At 41.4% G+C, this 18,436-nt stretch overlaps 1 protein-coding gene across 2 annotated transcripts in view; it reads left to right on the top strand.

Moving 5' to 3' along the window:
* The window catches only part of TMCO5A (transmembrane and coiled-coil domains 5A), a 56,303-nt gene that overhangs the window by 32,689 nt on the left and 5,178 nt on the right, over positions 1–18,436 (top strand). The window contains exon 12 of one of the 2 annotated variants that reach the window (XM_010358443.2): positions 750–1,848. The exons of the other annotated variant lie outside the window; for it this stretch is intronic. Coding sequence (XP_010356745.1) covers positions 750–768 — 19 coding nt within the window. The 3' untranslated portion in view covers positions 769–1,848. Of the gene's footprint in view, positions 1–749; positions 1,849–18,436 lie in introns of those variants that run through there. 2 annotated transcript variants of the gene reach the window in all.

Here is an 18,436-nt window from a genome sequence, read left to right as displayed (position 1 = left end):
CATATGATCCAGCAATCCCACTGCTGGGTATATACTCAAAGGAAATCAGTACACTGAGGAGCCATCTACACTTTCATGTTCATTGGAGCACTGTTCACAATAGCCAAAATTTGGAATCAACCTAAGTGCCCATCAACAGATGAATGAATAAAGAAAATATGGTACATTTATACAATAGAGTGCTATTCAGCCATAAAAAGAAAATGAGATTCTGTCATTTGCATTGGAACTGGAGGCCATCATGCTAAGTGAAATAAGCCATGCATAGAAAGACACACATCACATGTTCTCATTTATTTGTAAAATCTAAAAATCAAAATAATTGAACTCATGAAGATAGAGAGTAGAACAACGGTTACCAGAGGTTGTGAAGGGTGATGGCAGGGAGGTGAGAATGCTTAGTGGATTTTTTTTTTAAAGTAAGACCTAGTATTTTATAGCAAAATAGGGTGACTATCATCAATAATAATTTAATTGTACATTTTTAAATAACTAAAAGAGTATAATTGGTTTGTAAACACAATGGATAAATGCTTGAGGAGATGGGTACATCATTTTACATGATGTGATTACTACTCATTGCATACCTGTATCAAAACATCTCATATACCCCATAAATATACACACCTACTATGTACCCACAAATTTTTTTTAAGTGCATGAATAGATTTGGGGCTTTAGACAGGGCTAGAGCAAGAAACCTCAAAACAATGTCTTTGAGACACCATTTCTTTTTCTTCTCTCTTCAGATGGGTCTTCTCCTTTTAGTGACAAGATGGCTGCCAACAACCTAAATCTCGTACTACCAGATTAGCAGTCTTTGCAGAATAAAAGTATTTTCCAATAGGTTCAGCAGTAAAGTCCAGAAAAGGTCATAAACTGGCCTATCTGAGGTCAATTGCCTACCCTGTCCCACAGTCAATGTGGCCAGAGGGATGGAGTACTCTGATTGGTCAAGCTTATGTCATATGTTCAGCCCCTTATTAAGGATTAAGAGTGGTAAAAGAAGAGGAACAAAGTAAGGGAATCACCTAAACTATGTGGAATGTATTTCTCCCAGTAAAACGGGCTCAGTTCCTATGGAAGAGAAAAGGGATGCTAGACATGCAAAAGCAGAGGTCTACTTCATTGTTAAACTCTGTGTCTTCCTATAAGCAAAAATTATAACTTCTAAAGATTGTAGGTTAAGGTGGCGAAAGCTACTACAAAGAGCTCAGTTTAAGAACCATGTAAATAATCAGGTCACTAGGGCTAAAGTAAGCAACAATTCTAAAACAACTAGAACATGACTGGTATAAATTGCTTCACCAACTCAAAGTAGCATATATATCATACCTCTTATTTTTCCAATTAATTGCTGAAATACTCACATGCCTTACTAATAGGATATACTCTACATTATTTTCCAGTACAAGAGAAAATTATTTTGAATGATAAGGTTTTAGGTCTAAAAATGTCATTAACTTTAAGAAAGCTGATATCAAGCAGGTCATATTTTCTAGGCACTGTGCAATGACTACAGAAATTATGAAAATGTGTAACCAACCAGTAATATCCAGCCACATGCAAATTTTATAAAAGATCCTTTTAATTAACTTCTGGATTAAATGGAAAATCCAAACTGAGATTACTTTTATAGGGTCAGTTACATGCTAAGGGGGAAGCATAGAGAGTAGAATGGTTCCCAGAGGCTGCCACTTTCTTAATTTAAGGTAAAAAATTCTACCCTATTAGCTTAGTATTAGATGAAAACAGAAATTCTGGTCACATACAGGTACTATTCACTGCAGTGAAGTATATCTTTTCAGAGAGTTGCATAAAATTGAATAATATACCATGTATTAAATTTAAAAAAAAAAAAACAGGATATATTTGAACTCCTTCTTGAAGTTATTTCTCCCACCTAAATTGTCAGGAGTCTTTACAGCTCTTAAGTCCAAGGGCAGGGAGGGGTCATTCTAGCATTCACACCAGCCAGGAGTCAACCTGGGATACCTTGGTCCACTGCCATTGCTTTGTGAGAACACATAATGTCACTATTGAAAACTGATCCCACATAAAGTGATCAAGTAATTTATTGTACAAATTGAGACACTTTTGATAATAGAAAGGAATGCTGTTAATAATTATGCCAGGACAAAGAGACATTAGCCAGGACTGTTTTAGAAAACCAGGATGTATGGTTATCTTCTGTGTAATTCAAGATCTTGTTCACCCTATGTGGTTTGCTGAGGCAGGTGGATTTCATTCTTCAGTGTTAAGTGCAGATAACAGTGTTCCATGCTTAGAATCTCAGTGCCACACTCAAGGTGCACCTCTTCTTCCATTCAAATACTCAGCCCTACTCAGCCCTCTGCTTCAAGGTCAAGTTCCTAGAGAATCAAGATGAACTCTGGTTTCTGCCTTCCTCACCCTTGCCTCTCCAGGATGCCCTTCAGGAAGTGAGGCTACTCTCTGGAGATCCGCCCCCTCAGAAGTCAGAAGTCTTACCTTCCAAAGACCCACCACCCAAACACATTGAGCTCAATGATATACTCCAAGGAAAGCTCCAAGGTGCACACCTTTCCTTCCAGACACTTTCCACACTCCTTTGAAGCTTCTGCATCTGGAGAAGAGAAAAAGTTGACTAAAAGCCAGTGTTAGAGACACCATTCATTTCTATGGTCAAACCTGAGTTTTCTAAGCTGTTATCAACTGGCCTGTTTAGGCAACATCTCTATACTTCTACATTTCTTTTTTTTTTTTTTAATGGAGTCTCACCCTGTTGCCCAGGCTGGAGTACAATGACATGCTCTCAGCTCACTGCAACTTCAACCTCCCAGGTTCAAATGATTCTCCTGCCTCAGCCTCCCAAGTAACTGGAGTTACAGACGCCCACCACCACGCCCAGCTAATTTTTGTATTTCTAGTAGAGATGGGGTTTCACCACGTTGCCCAGGCTGGTCTCGAACTCCTGACCTCATGATCTGCCCACCTCGGCCTCCCAAAGTGCTGGGATTACAGGCAAGAGCCACTGCACCCGGCCTACTTCTACATTTCAAAATAATTATCAGAATGAGTTCATATTGCTCATGATTTGAGGAGAAAAGGGAAAGGAAGAAAAAGAATATTTGCTAAATCCCTAGCACTGTGTAGTGTTGGGAATATATGGATGAAGAAGACGTAATATCTGGTTTTGAGAAGGTGGGAAGGAGAGACAGATATAATACATGTGTATATGATAACCCCTATAACAGAAACATAGAAGAAGGAGTAAGTCTCCATGTCTACATCCAATAAGAGGTGACATTAAATCTGAATTATGCTAGACTTAGAAGAAACATGAAATGCCACATATTAAATAAGCTGACCATGTGTTAGCAAAGCCATTCTTTACTGGAGTACTAAAAACATTTTCCATCTTAGGTGAATATCTTAAATGGAAGTACCAGATAGAAGTACCCCCAAAAATGAGCAACTTAATCTTTCAAGTTGTCTGGAGTTGGTAAATTCTTTATAACACCAGCCTTCAGAGAAAACCAAATCCTCTTCTACTGGCAATTATTAGAGTAGTGCACAAATACCCACATTCTGATAATACAAGTAACGCTGAGATATTTACTCAAGACCCCACCACCCTCAATGGAAATACCCAACACGATGTCACTGCCTTGAGGGTTTCCAATAAAGTCTGAATTTTGTGTACAGCTTTTTATAAAACTTTTCTTTTAGGTTCAGGGGTACATGTGCTAGTTTGTTATATAGGTAAATTGCATGTCACAGGGGTTTGCTGTACAGATTATCTCATCACCTAGGTAATAATCTTACTATCCAATAGGTGGTTTTTAGGTCCTCTCCCTCCTCTACCTTCCACCCTCAAGTACACATGTGTTCATGTGTAGTCAATGTTTGCTCCCATTTATAAGCAAGAACATACAGTATTTGGTTTTCTGTTCCTGAATTAGTTTGCTTATGATAATGGCCTCAAACTCCATTCATGTTGCTGCAAAGGACATAATCTTGTTCTTTTTTATGGTTGCATAGTATTCCATAGTGTATATATACCACATTTTATTTATCCAGTCTACTATTGATGGGCATTTAGGAGGTTGATTCCATGTCTTTGCTATTGTGAATAGTGCTATGATGAGTATATGCATGTATGTGTCTTTATAGTAAAATGGCTCATATTCCTTTGGGTATACACCCAATCATGGGACTGCTGGGTTGAGTGGTAATTCTGTTTTAAGTTCTTTGAGAAATTGCCACACTGCTTTCCACTATGACTAAACTAATTTACAGTCTGTGTTATGCTGTTTTCACACTGCTGATAAAGATATACCTGAGACTGGGCAATTTACAAAAGAAAGAGGTTTATTGGACTTACAGTTCCACATGGCTAGGGAGGCCTCACAATCATAATGGAAGGTGAAAGGCATGTCTCATATGGTGGCAGACAAGAGAGCTTGTGTAGGAAAACTCCCATTTTTAAAACCATCAGCTCATAAGACTTATTCACTATCACAAGAACAGCACAGGAAACACCTGCCCCCACAATTCAATTCTCTCCCACCAGGTCCCTCCCACAACACATGGGCATTCAAGATGAGATTTGGGTGGGGACACAGCCAAACCATATCATTCTGCCTCTGGCCCCTCCCAAATCTTATTTCCTCACATTTTAAAACCAATCATGCCTTTCCTACAGCTCTCTCAAAGTCTTAACTCATTTCTGCATTAACTCAAAAGTCCACAGTCCAAAGTCTCATTGGAGACAAGGCAAGTCCCTTCTGCCTATGAGACTGTAAAATCAAAAGCAATTTGGTTACTTCCTAGAGATAACGGGGGTACAGGTATTGGGTAAATATGGACATTTCAAAAGGAAAAATTAACCAAAACGAAGGGGCTACAGGCCCCCTGCAAGTCCAAAATCCAGTGGGGCAGTCAAATTTTAAAGCTCCAAAATGATCTCCTTTGTCTCCATGTCTCACATCCAGGTCATGCTGATGCAAGAGGTGGGTTCCCATGGTCTTAGGCAGCTCTGCCCCTGTGGTTTTGCAGGATATAGCACCCCTCCTGGGTGCTGTCATGGCCTGGCATTGAGTGCCTGTGACTTTTCCAGGCACCTTGTGCAAGCTGTTGGTGGATCTACCATTCTAGGGTCTGGATGATAGTTGCCTGCTTCTCACAGCTCCACTAGGCAGTGCCCCAGGAGGGGCTCTGATCCCACATTTCCCTTTCATACTGCCCTAGCAGAGGTTCTCCTGCAGCAAACTTCTGCCTGGGCATCCAGGCATTTCCATATATCCTCTGAAATCTAGGCAGACATTCTCAAACCTCAATTCTTGACTTCTCTGCACCTGTAGGCCCAACACCATGTGGAAGCTGACAAGGCTTGGGGCTTCCACCCTCTGAAGCAACAGCCTGAGCTGCACCTTGGCCCCTTTTAGTCACAGCTAGAGTGGATGGAACACAAGGCACCAAGTCGCTAGACTGCACACAGCAAAGAGACTCTGGGCCCAGCCCACAAAACCATTTTTCCTTCTAAGCCTCCAGGTTGTGATGGGAGGGGCTGCCATGAAGACCTCTGACATGCCCTGGAGACATTTTCCCCATTGTCTTGGGGATTAACATTCAGCTCCTCATTACTTATGTAAATTTCTGCAGCTGCCTTGAATTTCTCCTCAGAAAATGGGATTTGCTTTTCTATTACATTGTCAGGCTACAAAATTTCCCAACTTTTATGCTGTTTCCTTTTTAAAACAATGTTTTTAACAGCACCCAAGTCATATCTTTAAAGCTTTGCTGCCTAGAAATTTCTTCCACCAGATACCCTAAATCCTCTTTCTCAAGTTCAAAGTTCCACAAATCTCTAGGGCAGGGGCAAAATGCTGCCAGTATCTTTGCTAAAAGGTAACAAGAGTTACTTTTGCTCCACTTCCCAACAAGTTCCTCATCTCCATCTGAGACCACCTCAGCCTGGATTTCATTGTTCATATCATTATCAGCATTTTGATCAAAGCCATTTAACAAGTCTCTAGGGAATTCCAAACTTCCCCACATTTTCCTGTCTTTTTCTGAGCTCTCCAAACTGTTCCAACCTCTGCCTGTTACCAAGTTCCAAAGTTGCTTCTACATTTTTGAGTATCTTTCAGCAGTGCCCCACTCTACTGGTACCAATTTACTGTATTAGTTTGTTTTCACGCTGCTGATGAAGACATACCTGAGACTGGACAATTACAAAAGAAAGACGTTTATTCCAATAAACTGGGGAGGCCTCATAATTATGGCAGAAGCCAAAAGGCACATCTCACATCACAGCAGACAAGAGAAGAAAGCTTGTTCAGGGAAACTCCCATTTTTAAAACCATCTCGTGAGACTTACTCACTATCATGAGGACAGCATGGAAAAGACCTGCCCCCATGATTCAATTACCTCCCACCAGGTCCCTTCCACAACACGTGGGAATTCAAGATAAGATTTGGGTGAGGACACAGCCAAACCATATCACCGTCCCACCGACAATGTATATGCATTTTCTTTTCTCTACAAGTTAGTCAGCATTTGTTACTTTTTGAGCTTTTAATAATAGCCATTCTGAGTGCTGTGAGATGTTATCTCATTGTGGTTTTGATTTGCATTTCTGTGATGATTAGTGATGTTGAGCATTTTTTCATATGCTTCTTGAGCACATGTACATCTTCTTTTGAAAAGTGTCTGTTCATGTTCTTTGGGCATGTTTTAATGGGGTTGTTTGGTTTTTTCTTGTAAATTTGTTTAAGTTCCTTATAGATTCTGGATATTGAACATTTATTGGATATATAGCTTGCATATATCTTCTCCCATTCTGTAGGCTGTTTACTCTGTTGATAATTTCTTTTGCTGTGCAGAAGCTCTTCAGTGTAATCAGATTCCATTTGACAATTTTTGGGTTTTATTGCAATTGTGTTTGGCAGCTTCATCACAAAATCTTTGCCAGAACGTATGTCTACAGTAACATTTTTTAGGTTGTCTTCTGGGTTTTTATAGTTGTAGGTTTTACATATAAGTCTGTAACCTAGCTTGCATTGATTTTTGTATATGGTGTAAGGAAGGAGTTCAGTTTTAATCTTCTTCATAGAGCTAACCAATTATTCCAGTTCCATTTATTGAATAGGGTGTCCTTTCCCCATTGCCTGCTTTGTTGACTTTGTCAAAGATCAGACTGTTGTAGATGTGTGGTTTTATTTCTAGGCTCTCTATTCTGTTCCATCAATCTATGTGGGGTTTTTTCCTTTTTTTTTTTTTTTTTTTGTACCATGCTGTTTTGGTTACCGTAACCTTGTAGAATAGTTTGAAGTCAGGTAATGTGGTGTCTCCAGCTTTGTTCTTTGTGCTTAGTATTGCTTTGGCTATTGGCACTTGTTTTGCTTCCACATGAATTTTAAAATAGTATTTTACAATTATGTGAAGAATGCCATTGATAGTTTATAGGAATAGCATTGAATCTATAAATTGCTTCAGGCAGTATGGCCATTTTAACAATATTGATTCTTCCTATCCATAAGCATTGAATCTTTGTGTCATCTCTGATTTATTTGAGCAGGGTTTTGTAATTCTCATTGTAGAAATTTTTCACCTCCTTGGTTAGCCATATTCCCAGGTATTTTGTTTCTTTCCTGGCACTTGTGAATGTGATTCATTCCTCATTTGGCTCTCGACTTGGCTATTGTTGGTGTATAGAAATGCCAGTGATTTCTGTGCATTGATTTGTATCCTGAAACTTTGATGAAGTTGTTTATCAACTGAAGGAGCTTCTTGGCTGAGACTATGGGGTTTTCCAGATAGAGAATTATGTTGTCTACAAACGGAGATAGTTTGACTTCCTCTTTTCCTATTTGGATGTCTTTAGTTTCTTTCTCTTGCCTGATTGCTCTGGCTAGGATATCCAGTACAATGTTGAATGTGAGTGGTGAAAGTGGGCATCCTTGTCTTGTTCCAGTTCTCAAATGTTTCAAGTTTTTGCCCATTCAGTATGATGTTGGCGTGGGTTTGTTACACATGGCTCTGATTATTTTGAGGTATGTTCCTTCATTGCCTAGTGTATCAAGGGTTTTTAACATGAAAAGATTTTGCATTTTATCAAAGGCCTTTTCTGTGTCTATTGAGATGATCATGTGGTTTTGGTTTTAGTTCTGTTTATGTGATGAATCATATTTATTGATTCATGTATGTTGAACAAACCTTGCATCCCAGAGATAAATCCTACTTGTGAGTGGATTGTGGTGGATTAATTTTTTGATGTCTTGCTGGATTTTGTTTGCTGGTATTTCGTTGAGGAATTTTGCATCTATATTTATCAAGAATATTGTCCTGAGGCTTTCCTTTTGTTCTGTCTGTGCCAGGTTTTGGTATCAGGAAGATACTGGACTCATAGAATGAGTTAGGGAGGAGTCCCTCCTCCTCAATTTTTTGAAATAGTTTCAATAGGGATGGTACCAGTTTTCCTTTATACATGTGATAGAATTTAGTTGTGACTTCATCTGATCCTGGGCTTTTTATGATTGGTAGACTTTTGATTACTGATTCAATTTCAGAACTCATTATTGGTTTGTTCAGGGATTCCATTTCTTCCTGGTTCAATCTTAGGAGGTGTAGGTTTCCAAGAATTTATCCATTTATTCTAGGTTTTCTAGTCTTTTTGTGCTTAAAGGTATTAGTAGTAGTCTCTGAGCATTTTTTTTTTTATTTCTGTGGATTGGTGGTAATGCCCTCTTTGTTATTTCTGATTGTGTTTATTTGGATCTTCTCTCTTTTTTTCTTTATTTGTCTAGCTAGTGATCTACTCATCTTATTTATTCTTTCAAAAAACCAACTCCTGATGTGTTGATCTTTTGTATGGTTTTTCACATCTCAATTTCCTTGAGCTTACCTCTGATTTTGGTTATTTCTTGTCTTCTGCTAGCTCTGGGGTTGGTTTGCTCTTGTTTCTCTAGTTCCTCTAGGTGATATGTTAGTTGCTAATTTAAGATCTTTCTATTTGATGTGGGCATTTAATGCTGTAAACTTTTCTCTTAACACAGCTATAGCTGTGTCCCAGATATTCTGGTATGTTTTATCTTTGTTCTCATTAGTTTCAAAGTATTTCTTGATGTCTACCTTAGTTTCATTGTTTATGCAAAAGTTACTTAGGAGCAGGTTGTTTAATTTCCATGTAACTGTGTGCTTTTGAGCAGTTTTCTTAGTATTGATTTCTATTTTTATTGTACTGTGATCCAAGAATGTGTTTGGTATAATTTGGGTTTTTTTAATTTGCTGAGGATTATTTTATAGCCAATTGTGTGGTCAATTTTGGTGTATGTGCCCACGCAAAGGAGGAAAATGTATATTCTGTTGTTTTTGGATAGAGAGTTCTGTAGGTGTATATTAGGTCCATTTTGTCAAATGTTGAGTTCAGGTCCCAAATATCTTTATTAGTTTTCTGCCTCAATTATCTAATACTGTCAGTGGGGTGTTGAAGTCTCCCACTATTACTGTTTGGTTATCTAAGTCTCTTTGTATGTTTTTAAGAAATTTCTTTATAAATCTGGGTGTTCCTATGTTGCATGCATATATATTTAGGACAGTCAGATCTTCTTGTTGAATTAAAATCTTTGCCATTATATAATGTCCTTCTGTGTCTTTTTTGATTACCATTGGTTTAAAGTCTGTTTTGTCTGAAATTAGAACAGCAACCCCTGCTTTTTCCTGTTTTCCATTTACTTGGTAGATTTTTCTCCATCCCTTTACTTTAAGTCTATGGGTGTCATTACATGTCAGATGATTCTCTTGAAGACAGCATAGAGTTGGGTCTTGCTTTCTTTATTCCACCTGCCATTCTTTGCCTTTTAATTGGAACATTTAGCCAATTTACATTCAACGTTAATATTGATCAGTTGAGGTTTGATTTTGTCATCATGTTGTTAGCTGGTTATTATTCAGATTTGATGGCTTGATTGCTTTATAGTGTTAAAGGTCTATGTACTTAAGTGTGTTTTTGTGGTGGCCAATATTAGTCTTTCCTTTCCATATTTAGCACTCCCTTAGGGACCTCTTGTAAGACAGTCTACTGGTAAGAATTCCCTTAGCATTTGCTTGTCTGAAAAAGATCTTGGTCAGGCGTGGGGGCTTACGCCTGTAATCCCAGCACTTTGGGAGACCGAGGTGGGTGGATCACCTGAGGTCAGGAGTTTGAGACTAGCTTGGCCAACATGGTGAAATCCTGTGTCTATCAATAATACAAAACTTAGCCAGGCATGGTGGCACACGCCTGTAATCCCAGCTACTCAGGAGGCTGAGGCAGGAGAATCGCTTGAACCTGGGAGGTGGAAGTTGCGGTGAGCTGAGATCGCACCACTGCACTCCAGCCTGGGTGACAGAGCAAGACTCCATCTTGGTTTAAAAAAAAAATCTTATTTTTCCTTCACGTTAGTCTGGTGCAATTCCCTTTTTAGTGATCTGCTCCTTCTTTCTAGATGCCTTTAACATTTTGTTTTTCATTTCAGACTTGGAAATCTGATTACTGTGTGTCTTGGGGATAGTCATCTTGTACCGTATCTCACAGGGGTTCTCTGCATTTCTTGAATTTGAATGTTGGCCTCTCTAACAAGGTTAGGGAAATTTTTGTGGATGATGTCCGTAACTGTGTTTCCCAAGTTGCTTGCTTTCTCTCCTTCTCTTTCAGGCTAGCCAATGAGTCATAGATTTGGTCTCTTTTCATAATCCCACGTATCTCAGAAGTTTTGTCAATTCTTTTTTGTTTCTTCTTTACTTTTGTCTAATTGAGTTACTTCAGAGAACTGGTTTTGGAGCTCTGAGATTCTTTCCTCAGCTTGGTTGATTCTGCTGTTAATACTTGTAATTGTACTATGAAATTCTTGAAGTGAGTTTTTCAGCTCTATCAGATCAGTTTGGTTCTTTTTTTTTTTTTTTTTTTTTTTTTTGACAGAGTCTTACTCTGTCACCCAGGCAATGGCACAATCTCGGCACATTACAACCTCCGCCTCCGAGGTTCAAATGATTCTTCTGCCTCAGCCTCTCGAGTAGCTAGGATTACAGTGCCTACCACCTTGCACATTTTTAATAGAAACAGGGTTTCACCATGTTGACCAGGCTGGTCTCAGACCCCTGTCTTAAAGTGACCTGCCCACCTTGGCCTCCCAAAGTGCTGGGCTTACAGGCATGAGCCACTTCATCCAGCCTGGTTCTTTCTTAAAATTGCCATTTTGCCTTTTATCTCCTCTATCATTTCATTGTATTCCTTAGATTCCTTGGATTGGGTTTCAACTTTCTCCTGAATATTGATGATCTTTGTTCCTATCCATATTCTGAATTCTATTTCTGTCATTTCAGCCATTTCAACCTGGTGAAGAACCATTGTTGGGGAATGAGTGCAGTTGTTTGGAGGTAAGAAGATACTCTGGGATTTTCAGCTGCCAGAGTTCTTGTGCTGGTTCTTATTTGTGTGGGATAATGTTCCTTTAACTGTGGTGTAATCTGAGTATAGTCTGTTGTCTTCATTTCTGGACATTTTCAGCAGGCCGAGGCTTCGTGCAGGGTCTCTCGTAGCTGAATTCTTGTCCTTGGTTTCATGGGGTGTATATTAGCAAAGTATTTTTGGTGTTGAAGTTTTGGGTTGGTAAACAGCACTTAAGTGTAATGGCCAGTAGATAGGTTCTTGCTCATCCACGTGGCTCCTCTGTATTTCCTTGTGTTTGCAGCCATGCTCCATCTCAGTGCTTTGAGAGTGTGGGCTCCTCTCCCCCTCAAGTGTTGACTACAGATCTCAGTTTGGCACTCCTGGGTTGCACACCACAGCCCTGGGGCAAGCTCAGCCTTTATGTTGCCTGCCTGGCTTGGGGGCAGGGATCTCAGCAGTGGCAATGGCAAAGGATCTTTCACTTGTCTCTTACGGCTCTACCTTCAGAGAAATGCAGGGCCCTTACCAATCTGGGCGATTGGCCTGGAGTGGGGCAGTTGTGTGGGCTCAAACTGGAGGCCCCGTCTGGCAACAAATAGTCGGGGCAGGGAGCTCATGGGGTAGACAGACTGGCCTCGTCTCCTTATGGCAGCTGCAGCATGCTAGAGGTATAAGGCACTCAGGGTCTTTGTTCCTTCTCAGTCTGAAGTCAGCGAGGGCAGTACCCCTACAGTGGCAGTAGCAGTAGCAGAGGTGCTCTCAGTTGCCTCTGGGAGTTCTACCCCAGAGAACAGCCACTGCCAACGAGAATGTTAAGCCAGGGGTTGGGACAACTATACTGTGGGCCTGAGCCAGGGGCCCTCCTTGATAAAGAGCAGGGTGTCAGGGCTCACAGGGAAGAGAGAATGAGCTCCTTTCCTTATGGTAAGTGTCGCATGCTGGGGCACAAATAAAGCCCTCAGACTCTTTGTTCCTTCCCCAGTCCAAGAGGAACACGGGCAAAACTGCTGCAATGGCAATGGCAGAGAGATAGTCAGTTGCCACTTTGAGCTGGATCCTAGGGAAACACAGAGCCACTACCAGTGGGAGCACTCAGTCGGGGACGGGGCAGCTGCTCTGTGGTCCCCAGCCGAGGACCCTGCCTGGTGAAGACTAGGGGGTGGGGGCTCACAGGAAAGAGAAACTGAGCTCCTCTCCATAGGGTGGCTGTGACATGCTGGAGGTGCCAGCAATGTGACCAGGCCCTTTGTTCCTCCACCCCTTGCCTAGTAAGGGTGGTACCACTGCAGCCGCAATGCGAGAGGGTCTGAGGGTTGTCGCTGGGATTTCCTTTCCAGGGAAATGCAGAGCCACCACCGGCTGACGTGTTCAGGCAGAGGCAAGGTGGTTGTGCTGGGTGACCTGTTTGAGAGGCTGTATTAGTCTATTCTTGTACTGCTATAAAGAAATACCTGAGATTGGGTAATTTAGAAAGAAAAGAGGTTTAACTGGGTCACGATTCTGCCGGCCGTACAGGAAGCATGGCAGCGTCTGCTTCTGGGGATGCTTCAGGGAGCTTTGACTCACGGTGGAAAGCAAAGCAGGAGCAGGCATCTTAACGGCAGGAGCAAGACCAAGGTGGGTGGGGGGACAGTGCCACACACTTTTTAAAAACCAGATCTAGTGAGAACTCACTATCATGACAGAGTACCAACGGGGAAATCCACCCCCATGATGCAATCTCCTCCCACCAGGCCCCACCTCCAATACTGGGGATTATAATTTAACATAAGATTTGGGCAGGGACACAGATCCTAACTATGTCAAAGGCCCCGCCCAGTGAGGAGGAACAGGACCTGCCCGGAACACAGTCCAGTTGCTTTTCCATAAGGCAGCGGTGCTGTGTTGGAGGTCCTTCTTAGTCCTTAGTCTTGAGTCTTTTTGCTCCCTCCCAAGCCTGAGGGCAGCAGGAGCAGGAGCTGTAGAGAACAAAAAGAGCAGGTCTGCCCACTCTCGCTGGGAGTTCTGTCCCAGGGCAGTGCAGGGCTGCCAATGCTACATGAAAGTGGACGTCATTCTTGGCAGAATGTGGTAGGCTCCCATTTACCAGCACCCTGCCACACAATGGATCAAGAAATCCACACCCTCTAAGCCCATGAATCTGAAAATTGGCATCATAAAAAAGTACTTTCACACATTGTGGGTTTAGAACCTGCCCGAGCACCCAAGTAGGGGTGGGGTGGGTGGGGACCCAGGTTATGAGGCCCTGCTCAATAAGAGTAGCAGGGACAGAGAACCATGAAGAAAACAGAGTGGCCACTTTTCTTTAAGGGGGCTATGCTCGGTGGAGGGCTGCATTAGTCCTTCATCTTTTCACTGTCTCCCAAGCCTGAGGACAGCAAGGACAGGCGCTCCAGAGCAGCAAAAATGGCAGGCCTGTCTGCCACCACTGGGAGCTCCATCGCAGAGCCGTGCAGAGCTGCTACCAGCACCCCAGGAGGGGTGAGGTGGCTGGGGTCCCATGTTGGGAGGCCCTGCCCACTGAGGGTAAGTGGGGGCAGTGACCCACATGGAAAACAGTCTGGCCCCTTTTTCATAAGACAGCTGCACTGTGCTGGGGGCTGTGTTAGTCTTTAATCGCTTTGCTGCCTCCTGAGCCTGAGGGCAGCGGGAGCTGGGAGCTGCAGAGCAGGAAAACTAAGCGGCCTGCCTGCCACCACTGGGAGCTCCATCCCAGGGAAGTGCAGAAGCCAGAGAGCTCACGCGGTACTGGGGGCCGCACTAGGGTCCTAGGCCAGTGGGCCTAGGAGGGTGGGGTACAGTGGAGGTAAGGCCTGCAGTCCGTCCACTCCTCAGCCCTGTCGATTCAGCCTCTACCCCACAGACGTGTGAAGGAGTCTTGCTTCCCCCATTGCCAGAGCTGCAATAGCTGGTGCCAGGGTGCCCAGGGGTCTAAGGTCCTCAGGAAGCCATGTGCGCCTGAGTGGTGGCTCTGCCCAGCCTCTAAGCAGCTCTTCATGTCAGTCTGGAGGCCCGTTCCCGGCAGTGGGGAGCCTCTCCTGGCTCCGTGCCGATCCTGGGGGGGGGGGGGGGGGGGGGGGTGTGGGTAGCTGTCCGGTCTCTCTCTTCTCCCTTCTCCACAAGTTGTGTTGCTTCCCCGATGAATCCCAACTTGTCCACCTGGATGATCCAGTTGAAGAGCTAATGTTTATTCGCCACTCTTTCTCTTCTCTGTGAGAGTGGCGCACACCAGCTGCTTCTAGTCGGCCATCTTGGCAAAAAAAAAAAAAAAAAATTCTAGTTTCTTTCTACACTGAATGGCAGTGGAACTCTAAGATTCAGTGGGACCTGGCAGTTTGTTCCCACTGGGTGGCCAATGCTACATCAAACTGGACTTCATTCTTGGCAAAATGTGGTAGGCTCGCATTTACCAGCACCCCACCACATGATAGTGCAACAAATCCACACCCTCTAAACCCATGAATCTGAAAGTTGGCATCATAAAAAAGTACTTTCACACATTGTGGTTTTAGAATCTATTTATTTTAAGAAAACTTCTTTTTAAATTTTTCTTTCATGAATATTTCATTATTCATCACTCTATTTTCTCTGCTGTAGCTAAGCAGAATAGTGCTGAGAAAACAGTTCAAAAGTTATTGTAGAGGATTCAAATCTCCACTGGCAGCTTAAAATCTACAAAATTTTCCCTTTTGTTGTTTAAAGTAAAGGTAAATGTTGACTGCATTCTTTGGAATCATCCCCAGAATATAGTGGCTGAGGGTGAGAATACAATGTACAAATGTCTGCTCAGAAGGTAAAGAAAGCCAGCAGGAAAAAAAAAAAAAAAAACTGGTCCCAGAAGGCGGAGCAAGCCAGCAAAATAGTTTTGCCATGTAACAGTATTACTGTAGAAGGAGATTCACTGGTATTTTAAATGGTTTTATTTTAAAAGATAAGAAAGGAAGAAAGGAGGAGAGAAAGATTCCTTGCCAGTATAAACTTTTGACAATGAACAGCTGCCACTTTATGTGCTTTTATTTTACTGCACCTATTAACTGTGCTTCCTTAAAATGATTTAAAGTTTTTGATTTTATAATACTCAGAAACTCAGGTCTTAAAGGCAACACCCAATGGTTAAAATCATTGCTTTAAAAATACCTTTCTAGCTGGGCACAGTCACAAGCGCATGTAGTCTCAGCTACCCAGGAGACTGGGGTGGGAGGATCACTTGAGCCCAGGAGTCAAGGCTAGCCAGGGAAGCATGGCAGCACCCTGTCTCTGAAAATATAAAAAACAAAATACATTTCTGATAAGAAGCAAAACTAATAGCTGCTTTTCTGTGTTTACAGTGCAGATCTGGGAAGGTAACATTTTTATGTAGCATGAGGTCACAGCCTGACTAGAAACTATTGTAGGGGAGATAAACAGCTGTTGGCTGGCTAGCTTGCTTCTCCTGATAAATATTTACAGCAGAGACTGGCTATAGATGCCAGCAGCTGGCCTTCCCAACAGTGTCCTAATCATTACAGACACCTGAGCAGCCTGTATTGGCCTTTGAAGCAGTGTATTCCCTTACGATTTGACCACGGTAGCCTGTTTCCCTCATGAACAGTAGAGGCCACTATTCCATGACACACGCAGGATCTCTCAGCAGCTAGTCATTCATGTAAGTAAATTATATTCCTGCTAGATGCGGAACAGATGGACCAAGGTCCAAGATAACAGCAAACTTGTCCCATTTTTCACAGGCTCATAAGCTCTTGCCAGATTTGAGCATCAAGAGAATAGGTGTGGAAAACACAGATGTGGATGATAAAGTATTTGAGTATCAATCCCAAGGGCTGAGTCACTGCCTACAATTTTAATCCACCTTAAATCTTCAGAGTATGCATCCTGAGTGAATTTCTTTACGAAGTATCTGTCCTTATACCTATGCCCACATTGAAGCAGGACTTCACACTTTGACAAGTGCCAGAGATAGCTCTCACTCCACAATGTCACATATATTAGGTTACAATAATCTTATGTCCTTACAATTCTATATCTTATATATTACAATTATATACATATATATGACACCCATGATACAATAGATATTTTATGTATTATATATTATCTCTATATAATAGATATTATATTATATATATATTTTTCATATATTATATATTATATATACTATTATATAATATAAAATAATTACATATCTGATATATAATATAGATATATAGTAGATGATATATTATATATCAGATATAATATATTAACACATATGTTATATGATATATAAATATATATTTATAATTATATAAATGTCTATAATATATAAATATGATATATAAATAATAAATAAATATATAATATATAAATATATTGAGTTATATTATATAACAGACACATATAATAGATATTATATTTCACATATATGTGAGTGTATATATATATATGACTCATGGAGACAAAGGCAAAGGATGCCTGTCAGTCATCATACTGCAGAAACTGAATCATCCCCTTGGACATGTTTATTTTTTCTATTCATAGTCCTTTCTCTTCCCATCTCTTTAATCAATCTACCTTTCCCTTCCTCATCACAGCCTAGAAAAAAACTGCTGCCTAGAACCATTCAGCTCTCTCTCTTAACTTATGTTTTCTACTGAGTAAAACTAAAGTTTGGGAGCTAGCTGTACAGTAAGCTGAGTTCATTCTACCATGTACATGCAAGTGTGTCGGCAGACCCAGAAAGAGCATGTCATGTGCTTGCCATGACATTCACCTCTCCCCCTTATATAGACATGATAATGATCCATTTATGGGCACTTACCATGTGCTAGGCACTTCACTTTAGTGCTTCATGTGCATCATTGTTTTATACAATCTTCTAAGGTAGATATCATTATGCTCAGTTTCAGTTCACAAATAAGACAGCTTCTAAGAGTAAACAGCACAACCTAGGTTCTGAGTTGAAAAAAATAGGATATATGCCTGTGTCTGGCCCCAAAGCTTGGCCTGTCTGTAAAACCTCTATTGCTTCTAACAACAGGCATTGAGCAGATGGCTAGCGAGGGAGATGCTTGGGGCACAGCCCAGGGTAGGCGAAAGTTCACCTACCTGTGAAGGGAGAAATCCCAACGTTGACTACATTTATAGAAGAACTAGGTACCAGAGGGACTCTCAGATCACAGACTCATGGAATTGGCAATAAATTCAGAGAATGTTTCTCAGGTACCGTGAGGTACTTTCCCAAGATAACACAATTAATTAGTGACAGAACTAGAATAAGAATCCAGTCTTGTGAGTCCTTTTTTTCTTTTCTTTTTTTTTTTTTTTTTTTGAGACAGAGTTTCGCTCTTGTTGCCAGGCTGGAGTGCAATGGCATGATCTTGGCTCACTGCAACTTCCGCTTCCCAGGTACAAGCGATTCTCCTGCCTCAGCCTCCCAAGTAGCTGGGATTACAGGCATGCGCCACCACACCCAGCTAATTTTTGTATTTTTAGTAGAGACAGGGTTTCACCATGTTGGTCAGGCTGGTCTCGAACTCCTGACCTCAGGTGATCTGCCCACCTTGGTCTCCCAAAGTCCTGGGATTGTCAACTACACTTATGTCTTCTGAGGTCATGAGAGGATACATGTTGCTCATCTAAGTCTTCTAAGTCTTATGTATTCTAAATGTTGCCTCTGGGGAAATAAAACTTCATATTCCTCTCCCTGCTTCTGGAGAAAGTAAGGGGGGCAGGGTAGAGAAGAAAGGATAACACTTGAAATACATGAAGCTTTTTTTAGCAGAGCACATTAATAAATCTTAAGCTGTGTAAAGTGTGAATGAGGGAGGAGGTGGTAAGTGCTAGAGCTAAAATGCTCTTCATAATAATATCAGGATTTTTTTTTTTTATCACAACTGGGAGACAGAGAAGCAGCAGGAGAGAAAGCTGAACAATGTCATGAGACTCTGAAATCTAAGTTGGTGGAAATGGAGAAGGGACTTTCAGAGGACCAGAAAAGCTGGTATTTAAGTTAGAATATTTTCTAAACAGCGCTGCAACAT

This window comes from Rhinopithecus roxellana, chromosome 5 (genome assembly GCF_007565055.1).
Source record: "Rhinopithecus roxellana isolate Shanxi Qingling chromosome 5, ASM756505v1, whole genome shotgun sequence".
NCBI classification, from domain to species: Eukaryota; Metazoa; Chordata; class Mammalia; order Primates; family Cercopithecidae; genus Rhinopithecus; species Rhinopithecus roxellana.
This window is presented reverse-complemented; position numbering and strand designations above follow the sequence as displayed.